The sequence below is a fragment of the Lathyrus oleraceus genome, chromosome 6 (genome assembly GCF_024323335.1).
Source record: "Lathyrus oleraceus cultivar Zhongwan6 chromosome 6, CAAS_Psat_ZW6_1.0, whole genome shotgun sequence".
In the NCBI taxonomy this organism is placed as follows: domain Eukaryota; kingdom Viridiplantae; phylum Streptophyta; class Magnoliopsida; order Fabales; family Fabaceae; genus Lathyrus; species Lathyrus oleraceus.
Window position 1 is genome coordinate 37,434,932 of NC_066584.1, and position 12,573 is coordinate 37,447,504.

At 34.2% G+C, this 12,573-nt stretch overlaps 1 protein-coding gene across 3 annotated transcripts; it reads right to left on the reverse strand.

Moving 5' to 3' along the window:
- Window positions 1-1,217: 1,217 nt before the first annotated feature.
- Window positions 1,218-12,138, reverse strand: LOC127097158 (endoribonuclease YBEY, chloroplastic). Of its 3 annotated transcripts, XM_051035670.1 has the most exons (13): window positions 11,648-12,138; window positions 6,351-6,602; window positions 6,154-6,249; window positions 5,212-5,389; window positions 5,000-5,083; window positions 4,813-4,913; window positions 4,534-4,626; window positions 3,261-3,332; window positions 2,361-2,480; window positions 2,228-2,278; window positions 1,785-1,973; window positions 1,417-1,631; window positions 1,218-1,286 (listed from the first exon to the last, which is right to left on the reverse strand). In XM_051035670.1, exons 1-12 carry the CDS (start codon window positions 11,987-11,989, stop codon window positions 1,464-1,466), a joined length of 1,746 nt encoding a protein of 581 aa, XP_050891627.1. In that variant the 5' UTR covers window positions 11,990-12,138; the 3' UTR covers window positions 1,218-1,286; window positions 1,417-1,463. The 3 variants fall into 3 exon arrangements, with proteins under 3 accessions (XP_050891627.1, XP_050891628.1, XP_050891626.1); XM_051035671.1 differs by having other exon boundaries at window positions 1,218-1,631; window positions 5,000-5,068; XM_051035669.1 differs by having other exon boundaries at window positions 1,218-1,631.
- Between the last annotated feature and the right edge of the window lie 435 nt (window positions 12,139-12,573).

Sequence of the window (12,573 nt, forward strand, 5' to 3'; positions counted from 1 at the left end):
CAATTGTTTTCATCCTCTTAGTTTTCTTGTCATCCTCCAACAACATAATATCACAAGCATTCATTTCATCGTAATATTAAAGTTTATCTATAATTGGATAACCTAAATTTTTTAACTTGCCTAAAATTTCAAAGTAACTCCAATAATCCAGATCAACATCCCAAATGGTCTCTAACCCTTGATACTCTGACTTTGTGAAGTTAGCAAACTCCCTAGAATGATGAACAACACACTTAAACATCTTTTCCATTACCTATTCAACCTACATAAGATAGCAGAAGTACTAAGAAAGATATCTAAAGAAAAAAATTCATGTTTTTAGTAGGTTACAGGTGAGAAATCATACCTTAATCGTATATCTTCGTTATCTTCTTTTGTGGAACTATTGTTGTTATCATCTTCAATGGAGTTGATTTGTGGAACTATTGTTACTATCATCTTTAATGGAGTTGGTATGTTGAACTATTGTTAATATCATCTTAAATGGAGTTTACCTTATTCAGAAAAATGTCTTATTCAGAAAAATGTCTTTGTTTGTCCTAACCTTTCAGTTTCGTATCTTTCTTATTTAAGTTGAAAGATTTACAACAATATTAAAATAAATAAATTCCACATCAAATATAAATAGTCCATTCCACATCAAATATAAATAGTCCAACATGACATCTTTAAACATTTTTTCAATAGAAACTAAAGGAAATGATCAAATGATTTAACATAAATGAAATTAAAGGATCACTATATAACATCTTATAAAATTAAGGGACTAAATGGTACATTAAACTTAAAATATAAAAGATGCTGAAAGCAATTACATTTGTACACGTTTATTGAATTTAATATTATACAATTACATTAGTTTATCTTTTATGCAATGATATAATTTTTCAATCTGTCGCAGCTAGTAAGAAATAACTAAAATACTAAAATTGATAAATAAATCAGCTTGATTGTTCATAAAAACGGTTGAATACAACATCCAGCTTCAACAAGTTTGCCAACTCGCGCTTGCTCTTTTTTATGCTTCAATAGGCAACAAGCAAAATAGGAACAGACAAGAGAATCAAAATTCTAGGCATTGGGATTGCTTGCAGTTTGGATTCAACATTGAACCGATATCAGACAGTTGCTCAATCACCCTTTTTCATGTTCTCTTTAACACCTTTTGAGTTACCAGAGTCTCATGTACACTTACAAAACAATCATTCCAACTATAATTTATGCAACTGTCATGTTATTTTCACCTTATAATAGTAGAGTTGAATTTGTATTGTCTTCAATGTATTCTACCAATTTGAAAAAATAATTGGTTACAGATTTAATGACTAAAATAAATGACATGATATATTTCCTTCATCTTTAACTTTCTGTGAAGAAATATAAATGAGAAGAAAAATAAAATGGGTATCAACTTACACCCTTATAGAAAGGGATTGCAATCATTTTAGTAGCCTTCAAGCAGCTCAGAATGCATATCGATATATGGCGTCGGCTACACCATCTTCATCATTGCTTAAACCAATTACGTCAGCCACAGCTTTGGATTTTTCTGATCCATTACTGAGTGCAATACCTAAAGAAGCCAGCTCAAGCATCTCCACGTCATTTTCCCCATCACCAATAGCCATTATCTGCATATCATAAATTTGGAATGAAGAAATGTGAGGATAGAAGTTAACTCAAATATCGTACCGTTCTATAGGTATGATAATAATTTTACTTTCAGAGTTTGGGACAAAAAGACAACGAAATGAATGACTGAGTTGAATGGATGTTCATTGTACCTCGGTAGCAGTAATTCCCAAGTGATCCAGCAGCACTTTTACACCTTTCCCTTTAGATGTTCCCAAGGGTACAATTTCCAGCATGTCTGGCACGGATTGAACTACATTGGCACGACCGTTTGTTGCATCTGACCAGTATGGACGTAATGTATCTGCCACATTCTGGCGAGTGCCTAAGAAGATCATTTTCTGAAGAACCAAATGTAGTTGTTAGGAAGATATCCCAAGGGAAAAGTTGCAAGAGTAACAATAAATTGATAGTTCTTTGGTATTTAAGAGACTAATGAATAAAATAACAAACTCAATATTATTGATGGGACAATTCTAAAGTAACTACCAGCAGTAGCAGTTACAGAATAGAAGGGAGGAAATTACAACTGCTGATAATAATAATTGCAAATTATACTATAATTGAGGGAACAAGAATTTGTCTGACTGAATACCTGTATGTCTGCAGATGCCAGAAAATGTTCAACTGAAGGGATGATTTCAGCCTGAAAACTATTTGTGTCAAGGCAAAAAGAAAATAGCATAGTAGAATGCAAGCAAACATATAGAATCCCGAAAATGAGGTACCTTTGGTTCACGGTATATTGTATGAAGTGAATCGACAAGTGGATCATGAAAAAGTGATAAGCAGCGGCCTTCACAAAATGCAATAAGTGGAACTTTATTCTCCAAAGAGTAAAGACATGCCTGCATACAAGAAATACAACTCTTAGATATGTTACAAGAACCTTCCCGCAAAACAATGAAATTCCAAAGTATATAATTACAAATTTAGGGTTGAAAACTGAAACCCTAATTGGGATAGGAAATCAATTTCCACATATCCATGCAAGTGAGCTGGATAAAAAATGTTTCTTTTTCATTGGGTAAAAAGAGAGCAGAACTTGAAAATTTTCTAGTCGATGAACTTAAGATGGTTATTGAGGGTGGGTCAGGGATGCATAGGTACTGGTACGAGTACTAAATACCACAGTTTAAAATTAAGGAACGGGCTTGTCAATAAAAACATGAGTTTTTATATAGTATAAATGAGAAATCTAAACTGTTCAATTCACCACAAAACATCACAATAAAAGTTTTAAAAAGTTAAAAATGTCAAAACTTGGGGTTGGTTACTACAACAAAGAAACTCGTATGTTATTTTATTGTATTTATATATAAGAGAAAGCTACAATCTGTAAGCATACCATATCGGAAACATACCCAACACGGGTACTTTACCGTTTTACAAGTACCCAAGTCTCGGATGTCAGAGTTTGGTTTAGGGTTAAAGCAATAACACAACCAAGATGTTACATAAGCAATAAGGAAATAAAGTGGTAAACAAAGCCACGACAAACCTTTGCAATTAAGTCCAAAAGGACAAAGGAGTAAAGGGCATATCAACAATGAAGTATTTGTTGTTAGTTGTTACTTTTGAAGGAAAAGTTGTTACGAAAAATGAAAAGGGAGGGTTAAGGAAATTACCTCTCTACAGACGTTTGGGTCTAAGTTACTCCTATATATTTCCCGACCTTGTCTACCATAAACAAGCAATCCCTGGATTCATATGGTTTAAGGAATATAAGGCATAGGGTAATTAGTAACAGCATCATAAAACATAGAAACTATGAAAGTGGGAAAGTCGTAAGCAAAATGAAAATCAGAAACTATATTTTGTTGGTCATTCAATTAAACAATACAATGCTAGACTTAGCAGTTTCCTGAAAAGCAAATATCATTCTTACTTTTCCAAGAGATTAAGTTATCCCCCAAAAGATACTCCCTCCGTCTCATTATTAGTGTCACTTTTCTAATACTCCCTCCCTCCAAGAGAATAACAATTTTACCAAACTACCTTTGTTGGTTATTGGTGTATTCAAATTATCATTAATGCAATGTGAGAGAAATAGTAAATTAGGAGTATTAATTAGAGGATACAATTGGGAGATCAAAATTAAAATTGCATTAGAAATTAAAAACGACACTTATTTTGGAACAAGAGTGACACTTATTTTGAGACAGAGTGCTCAAATTATTTATTCCTTTAGAATGCCAAGACATCATTTCTTAATGTTTTCCAGGAAAAACACTCTTATTTATAAGGATATTTTAGTATATGTAATTCATTTTAATCAATGAATCAACAGAGCTAATCTTTTTCTAAAGAAATGTGCACAACTCAAAGAAGATAGATAAAATGAGATGGGATGGAGGGAGTATGTGATACCTAGAAGTGGATCTCAATCAATTAAGATTATGACTTACTAATACTAATTTTATTATTTTGAATGTCTTTATGAATTCCATTTATTTTTTATTTTTAAGTATCAATATAGTAAAATTATTTAACTTATAGTAGTATTACAGTTTTTGGTATAGTGGCCCTCTTGCTACCTGTGAACTACAGATGACAAAAAATCCCTAATGACAGAAATTAAGGAAAACAAAATCCGTGCTGAAATACAAATAAGGGGAATATGAACATAAAAATCTAGAAATGGAAGAAAAATATAATAAGAAACAGGGTACACAACTTCTAATAGTATCTGTCAAAAAATAAAATGTTCTCATAGTAAAGGCATTAAATATCTTCACTGTGAGTATTGTTGGCAACTTCAAATTTTTTGAAACTCTATTGTTCAACTATTCAAGGTAAATTTTGATGAATATTGATTGGCATATAAAACATGTATGCAAAATTGTTATAGACAAACAAATGCTTTCAGGTTCAACATAAATGAAAGGCACAGAGAATTACCTGTACGAAAACCCCAGGAGAAAATTCTGAAACAATGCCATCTTTTCCAGCTAAATCCACACTCTTAAAAATATCTATCACAGCTGGACGAGCCTAATTAATTACCAATGTTCAAAACTAATGATCAGAACATATATTCAACCATATGAATGTCTACATTTCTATTAGAATTATTACTAAGATATATAGCAGTAGCAGCAACCAATGATTGACATGTGTTAGCCAGTATATAATAAATAACTAAGTATCCTGAAAAATCTTGGCTCTATAATATCTTACTTTTCCAGTGGCTATCACAATTTTCACACCCCTTGCTGAGGCCTCTCTCAAAGCCTTGACCGTTGAAGTAGAAATTTGACTTTTGCTGTTCAGCAGTGTTCCTTTAAATAATATCATACAGGATTCTATTAAAACCCGAAAAAAGGATAATGGAAAATGTGAAGAGTATGTTTCGCAGAGTTCTTACCATCCATATCACAGAATATATGGCTGAACTTTGGTTTGTAAAATCTAAGACTGCCATCTTTCTTCCTGTCTTTTGACAATTCATCTATAAGATTACTTGCCCAGGTACGTTTTGTGCAAAGAGGGTTACTTGAATGAGCGGGAAGCACATAAAACCAAAATATCATACAGGTTCACAAGTGTTAGTGCATGCTAGCAAAAATTTACAATTACCATCTGAACTGCTTTGGTGAGAATTTGAATTTGCTTCAGTATCATATGCACTTTTTATTAGCCCTTTCCCTTTCCAATCAAGACTCTTCAAAAGGAGTTCCTCTTCTTTCTCCATTTCTACTTCAGCCTCTTCGCTTATTTCATGATCAAACCCCAAAAGATGTAACAAGCCATGGATCTACAAAAAGAATAAATATGAACTACTCCCTCCAATCCAAAATAAGTGTGATTTAAGGTTCCTTCACAGAGATTAAGAAAAGCAACAAATAAATGAATAAGTAAAACCATTTTACAGAACTGTGCCCATTAACTATTGGCTATTAACAAATGCCATAAATGCATAGTAAAATACAATGACTTGAAAGTTATGCACACAATTAATTTTGGGGTAAAATTGGAATAAATTAAACTATCTTGCATTGAGAAAGTAAAATGACCCTTATTTTGGAACAGAGGGAGTAATTAATATTATCAAGTGGTTCATACAACATAGACAATGTTACAAGATAAGAAAGACAGTGTATTATTTCACTTTCCATCTTAGGCATCTCATGTTTCATTTCAACCAACAATTTATTTATACACGAGTAAGATTTACATTTTAGTATTCGGTGCAAAGATTCTTGCAATGCAATGCAGTGCAGACCTTCTCTGCTTTTTAGTAAGTAAGTGCATTTGATAGTCGTCGGTGTTGTTACTTAACTTTTATTTTTTCCCTTTTGAAATGCCCAGTGAACTCTATTTCATGATTTATAGTTAACAACACATATTTCAAAGGGTCGGTTTGAAGTACAAACTTTTTTTAATGAAAATAAAGAAAGAAACTGAATAAAAGCTAAGCGATGTAAAACTTGTGTGAATTTAACCATGCATATAGCATAAGTATAACAGAATAAAAGTTCAACTCAGGACATAAAATAGTCAGAATATCAGGACACCAACCATGAGGATACGGATCTCGTCAAGAAGAGTGTGCCCTCTTTCCTCTGCTTGTCTTGCCGCTGTCTCAAGAGAAATTACAATATCACCCAACATAAGCTGCAAACAAAGGAATTCATCAAGGACTTACCAATCAGCATTCCATTTAAGTTGCAAGGTTTTATACTTTATGATTATGAGATAGAAACTGCAATTCTTACAATAGGAAGGTCGAGTCCAGGTACATGTTGTGACATTGAGAGAACATCGGTAGCATGATCTTCATCTCTCCACTCCTTATTAAGTTTTCGTATAAACTCATCATTGCAAAGAAGCACGGATAACTCAACACTTTGAAACCCACCAACATCATCTATAGCAGTATCTCTTGTTTTATACTCTGAGCCTTTCAAACCATCAAATGCCAGTTTCATTGCCATTGGAACATTGAGACGAAGCATCTCTGCAATATTCTGCACACCATAAAAACAGACCCAAAAAAGAATGAATAATGTAGAACTCAAATATAAATATTTTGTTCTTTGAAAAAAAAGCATTAAATGAATGTAAATTAACAACAATAATTCAAGAAGTTCCCACTAACCATTTCACATTATGAGAGATGTACATTAGAGGCTTCCATTGCAACCTCAACATTGTTGGAAAAGATACCAATAAGGCTAACAGTTGATTATCTTAGGATCGTACTTTTCTCACACTATAACAATAATAACAATGGAATAACAAGAATATCTTCTTTGTAAATTAATAGGAATACAAAAGATGGTTATTATAATCTCTCCAACACAAATGGTGATTAAACACTTCTGGTTTTCTCTAAAAAGACTTTCATTCATGTGATATTATAAATAAAACAAAGTATGTTTTTATAGTCAATGCATGCAACAAATAAATGGCTATAATATAAGAAGTTTTCTCTTTTTCTTTCCATTCGTACTTTAATTTCATTTCCTATTTATTATAGTGTTTACTCCTTTTTCTCTCCTCCTAAGGAGGAAACCCATCAATATGAGTTTCCTATTGATAGGTTTCTTCTTTAGGAGGAGAGAAAAAGAAGTAAACCCTGTAACAAATATTAAGTGAAATTAAAGTACAACAGAACTTTAGGTAAACTGATGAAAAGAAAAAGAGAAAAGTTATCCTTATATTATAGTCATCTATTTGTTGTATGCATTGCCTATAAAAGCATACTTTGTTTCATTTATAATATCATCGGAGTAAAAGCCTTTTGAGAGAAAAATCAAAAGAGTGTTAGGCTACCATTTGTGTTGGTGAGATTGTAATGATCATTTTTTGTATTCTCATGCATTTATAAAAAAGATATTCTTTGTTGTTCCATTGCTATTATTGTTATTATTATAGTGTGAGAAATGTACGATGCACTGATAATCATCTGATGGCCTTGTATTAGGTGTTTTAATTGATATACTTTCCAACAAGTGGTATCAGAGTCATGGTTAGGCTCGATGGGGGACCGGAAGTGAGATCATTTTATGGATCAAGGCTAGAGAAGTGGGTGACTCACTTGTGGGGGAGATTGTTGAATTCAAGTGTGAGTGGTTAAGTCTCACCTCAACTAAATATGGAGAAAATGTTGGATATATAAGAGAAAGGACCCATGCACCTATTGCCTACTCATTACCTTAAGGTTTTTGGTGGATATCTGGTGTTAAGGTCTCTTGGATCCTGGACATTTAGCCCATTAAATCTCCCGGAACTCCTCGGATCTCCAACAACTTAGAGCTAATTATGCAATAGTATATGCTAGAAGATTCTTATAAAAGCTTTGGAAGATTCCTATTTCTCCAGCTTCCATTGCTACCTCGACACAACTAACTTAGAGTTAGTTATGACTAGGTGTAGTAGGTAAAGATAGCGTTATGGTGTACAATTAGGATATTTATATAGTTTCTAATCTACTTTGTAACAAACTTAAAATGGAAGCCTCTAATGTACATCGCTCACACACATGACTTCGATCTAGTCAAACAAATAATATGACCCATTAGCAATAGCACATTCTTATTGTTATCTTCTTTTTTTCACAAATGAATAAGACTTATACGTTTAAGATAAATCTATCATCCTTAGCTTGTTCTTCTTGTTATCCTCTTATCAGTTCTCAAAATATTTGCAGTAGCATAGCCGGTAAAACCATCAAGCCACTAAAGCTTGTATTTTAGGCTTTTCCGTATCATCTCTTAAAATTAAACCACATGGGGGACATTCAGAGTGACTAATGAATGAGCATAGTATGCTATGACAATTAGATTGGTAAAAACCATCAGAGCCGGTAAATAGTGCACTTTAAATGCCACTGCTAGGCCTAATAGTGATGCCAATAATTATTCTACAAAAGGTAAGAAAATAATATTAGTCTATCATAGGTGCTTATAAAAAAAAACAGTATCATACGAGGATAAAGGAAACACAGCCGATAAGAATTGATGTGTTAGTGGCAATAAATTCCAAGTCAGTTAGGTTGGTAGGTTAGTTAGGATTAGGTAGTATGGTTGCCCTTCTTCCGTATATATAAAGGGAATGTGCTAACATTAGGATCTATATTTGTTATAATCTTAGTTGTGACTGGTTTTATCCTGCGGAAGAGAGTAAGCTCTCTTGTGTAATTCTTTCTTTTCAACCAATAAAACTCCAAGGACAAATAATTCCCTTTCCTCCACCATTTCCGCTGTCAGTGACCTAACAATTGGTCCAACCTGTCACCATGACGGTTAGCACCATGGAAAACATAATGAATTCCTTGGAAACGGTAGTTGATGAGCACAACCAGCTGCTTCAGGTAATGAATCTCTAACTGAAGCAGATTAAAACATTGCTTTTAGAACTCACAATAAACAAAGGAAAAAAAAATCAAGATGAAGGTGATTTTTTAGAGATCCACAACAGCAACAAGACTAATGACCTCTTTGGAGATGACAGGGAGGACAAGGATGCCCAGCCACAATCTTGGGTCAAGAAGGTGAAATTACCTACCTTCAATGGCAAAGATCCTTTGGTATGGATAGCACACACAGAAAAATCATATGAGGTGCATTGAATCAAAGACTCGGAGAAACTTCGCCTCACTTTCATTTGTCTGGAGGGAATTTCTGTTCACTCATTCCAGTTTTTTTGGCATCAAGATCTACTAAAATGTCTTGGCAAGATATACTGAAGCTTTGGTTAGTTGCTTTAGCAATAACGGTCGTGGAATGGTGGAATGGCTTTTACGAGTGTCTCGTATCTATTCAACTGAAAGGAAACTTTGAATGATTACCTATGAAGCACGGATTCCGACACAGATACCGGGACACGATACGGATAAAATTTTGCTATTAAAAGAGTTAAAAATATTTTAATCAAAATTAAGGTCTTTAATTCTTCATCTATCAATATTGCTTCGACACATTTTTAACCCTTTTAGATGGGTGAGATTTGTCCAAAAAATGTAAGAGATGTGTTGAAGCAAAGAAAAAATATATTCTTTTAAACACTTGTTTGAATTGTCCGACACGTGTCGTATGAGTGTCATAGGAGTGTTGGCCACCAATTCAAAGAGTGTCTAAGAAAAAAAAACATTTTTGGGTGCTTGTATGACTTCTCTGGCACATGTCATACGGGTGTCATCCAAGCACCGACGTTTGTTGAACACCACGACACATTTGCTCCTAGAGATGTCAGTGCTTCATAGATGATTACATCCAAGAGTTCAAGTTATTGGCAGCTCAAGCCGGAAAATCTGCTGCAGCCTAGGTTATGGGTCATTTCATGGCAGGACTACGTCCCTGTGTGTTACCTCATCCGTTCCCATAATCCTAAAACATTGATGACGACGATGGAGATTGCATGTGATATCAATGCAGCCATGGCTGATAAGATGACATCAAATGGATATTCTAATCAGAATCCTAATGACTATCCCCCACACTATTCAGGTGGAAGCATTGTGGCTAAAATTGGGGTCTCTGATAATGCAACAATCACGCACAAGTCAAATGGGTTAGAACGACCCAAAATTGATGAAGGGACCAATATGAGTAATTCTTCAAATTAGATTCCTAAACCTGGGAGAAATTCCTGACGTCAAAAAGGTACTCGTGTATTACCATATCCAAAATATCTTACACGAATTCAAGAAAAACTTGTTTCCAATGCAACACGTCCTTTGTTCCAAGCCATTGTTGCCCGGGAAAGGGTTCACAGGCGATTATTTTAAGCGCCAACGAAGAAGAATTCAATGATGAGAATGAGATTGTTCAAATTGAGCACAGAGACAACTTCGAAGGGATCCACCCAAAGGTTGAAGAACAGGAAATGAAATGCCTTGGACTCTCCAAACGCTCTGCTGGTGGCCTAACCCCTCCAAGAACAATGAAATTAGTGGGGAAAATGGAAAAACAGATGCGGTGCTTCTCATAGACAATGGTGCAAGCCATGATTTCACTTCACGTTTGGTTCAACAATACTTCGGGCTGCAAACAAAGGAAACTTCATCTTACAATGTAAGACTAGCTGATGAGCAGAGCATATCCACTCAAGGCTACTGTCAAGGGTTAAGGTGAATACAAGGGTTTATAAATGTATTCAAGATGTCTTCGTTTTTGAACTTGGGATGCAAATCTAATTATAGTGGTAGTTTGTTTGGTTTGCCGAATACGAGAATTCAAAGTAAATTGGGGAACTCTGTCGATGAAATTCCACGCCAACAGTGGCATCATTGAAATAAGGGGTGATCCAAGTTTGTCCAAATTCTTAATCTCACTACAGGCTCTATCGAAGGCCATTGACATTGCAGCCATCTCTGTCTTATGGAATCTAGATGTTGAATATGCTCAATGCATGCATACTACTGATGTAGAACTGTTGTATAACTGTGAACTAGCATATCAATTTAGCCCCTAACAACAACAACTAAGTCTTATTATCCATCTAAGTGAAATCAGCTACATGGATCAACTTTCGCCATAATGTTCTATCCAGAAACATAAAACTAGTCCCTAAACTATATGAAACTAGTCTCTTAAATCCCTTGTATCTCTTGTCAATATATAAAAGCAAAGACTAATTTTACTGATTTATGCATGTGCAATGCAACATAACATTGACACATTTTTCATTTTTCATCCACTGGCATATATTTCTTACATTACCCTCTGAAGTGATTATTCCTATTATCATCACTTCAATAAATGAGAATTTTAAATACTTTAAGTAATTCAAATATACTCAAAATGTCTCAACTCATTATTAACCTATGTAACCCACATATACCTCTAAAAACAGTTGTGTTAATGGATTTATTTCATCAAATTATTACAATTATTACTGGTGGTGTCGGAGTGTCAGTGTTATGTTTTTGGTGTCCATGCTTCATAGTTATTAACTATCCACTAAAATTTGTATATAAAAATAACACAACTAATAGTAAATCGTTCTAAAAAAATTTGGTTAACACTACTAATAGAGTGAGATTAATCATTAATTATAAATCACAAACCAGGATTTCAGGATCATCCGGCAAATCTTCTTCAATGCAAATGGAGACGGAGAGTTCCAACTCCTTCGGCTTACTCTTCGGCGTTCGGCTTCTGACTTTCCGATACTCCCTCTGTCCGCCGGCGTTTGCACGGACTCCCCGAAACGGTTGCGACTGCTGCTTCTTGACGCTGTTATCGAAAAGGAGGAAAGAGACACGTCGAGGAGGGTTACATGAAGGGAATGCATTATCGTTGGTGTTGAATACGGAACAGAAGTGAGGGTGATAGGCGCACGTGACGGCGCGTGCCATGACGGAGTTGAAGGGAGTGTGGCGGAGGTAGTTAGAGAAACGGGGAAGCATGTAGGAAGGAGGGTATGGCTATCGATTTTAATTATCTTTCAGTGTTGATTTCGTTTCTCTCTACAGAGCGGTAGTTGGAAATGGTCGCACTCGTACTATATTGCTCAAAGCTTAGTTTTATTATTGTTTAAACACTATCAAAACCTCATTCCACACACAATTGAATTTTCTACTTCAAAATAATATTTTTCTATTTTCACATATCAAAATAAGTAAAAGAAGTTGAAATTTAAGATAATTTACATCTATTTTCTTCTGTATTAGTTTCATTAATTTGATTTTTGAATTGAAAAAAAATGAACATTGCATTCGAAAATACATTTTTGGATTTTAGTTAAATGTCTTCCGAAAATGTATTTTCAAATTAGTTTAGAGTTCTTTTTTATGATTTTTTGAATATTTTATGTTATTATTGTTCTTAGATATGGTACACTCTCATGTTGTCCCTAAACCTATTGTACCTTCGGATGTCAAACCTGTTAATGTTGATAATCAATTTACAAATGAATAAGAGATTATTTTTCGTGGTCATATGCTCCGACAAATTTGCACGAAGGCTACCAAATTAGGACTTGGCATTATAA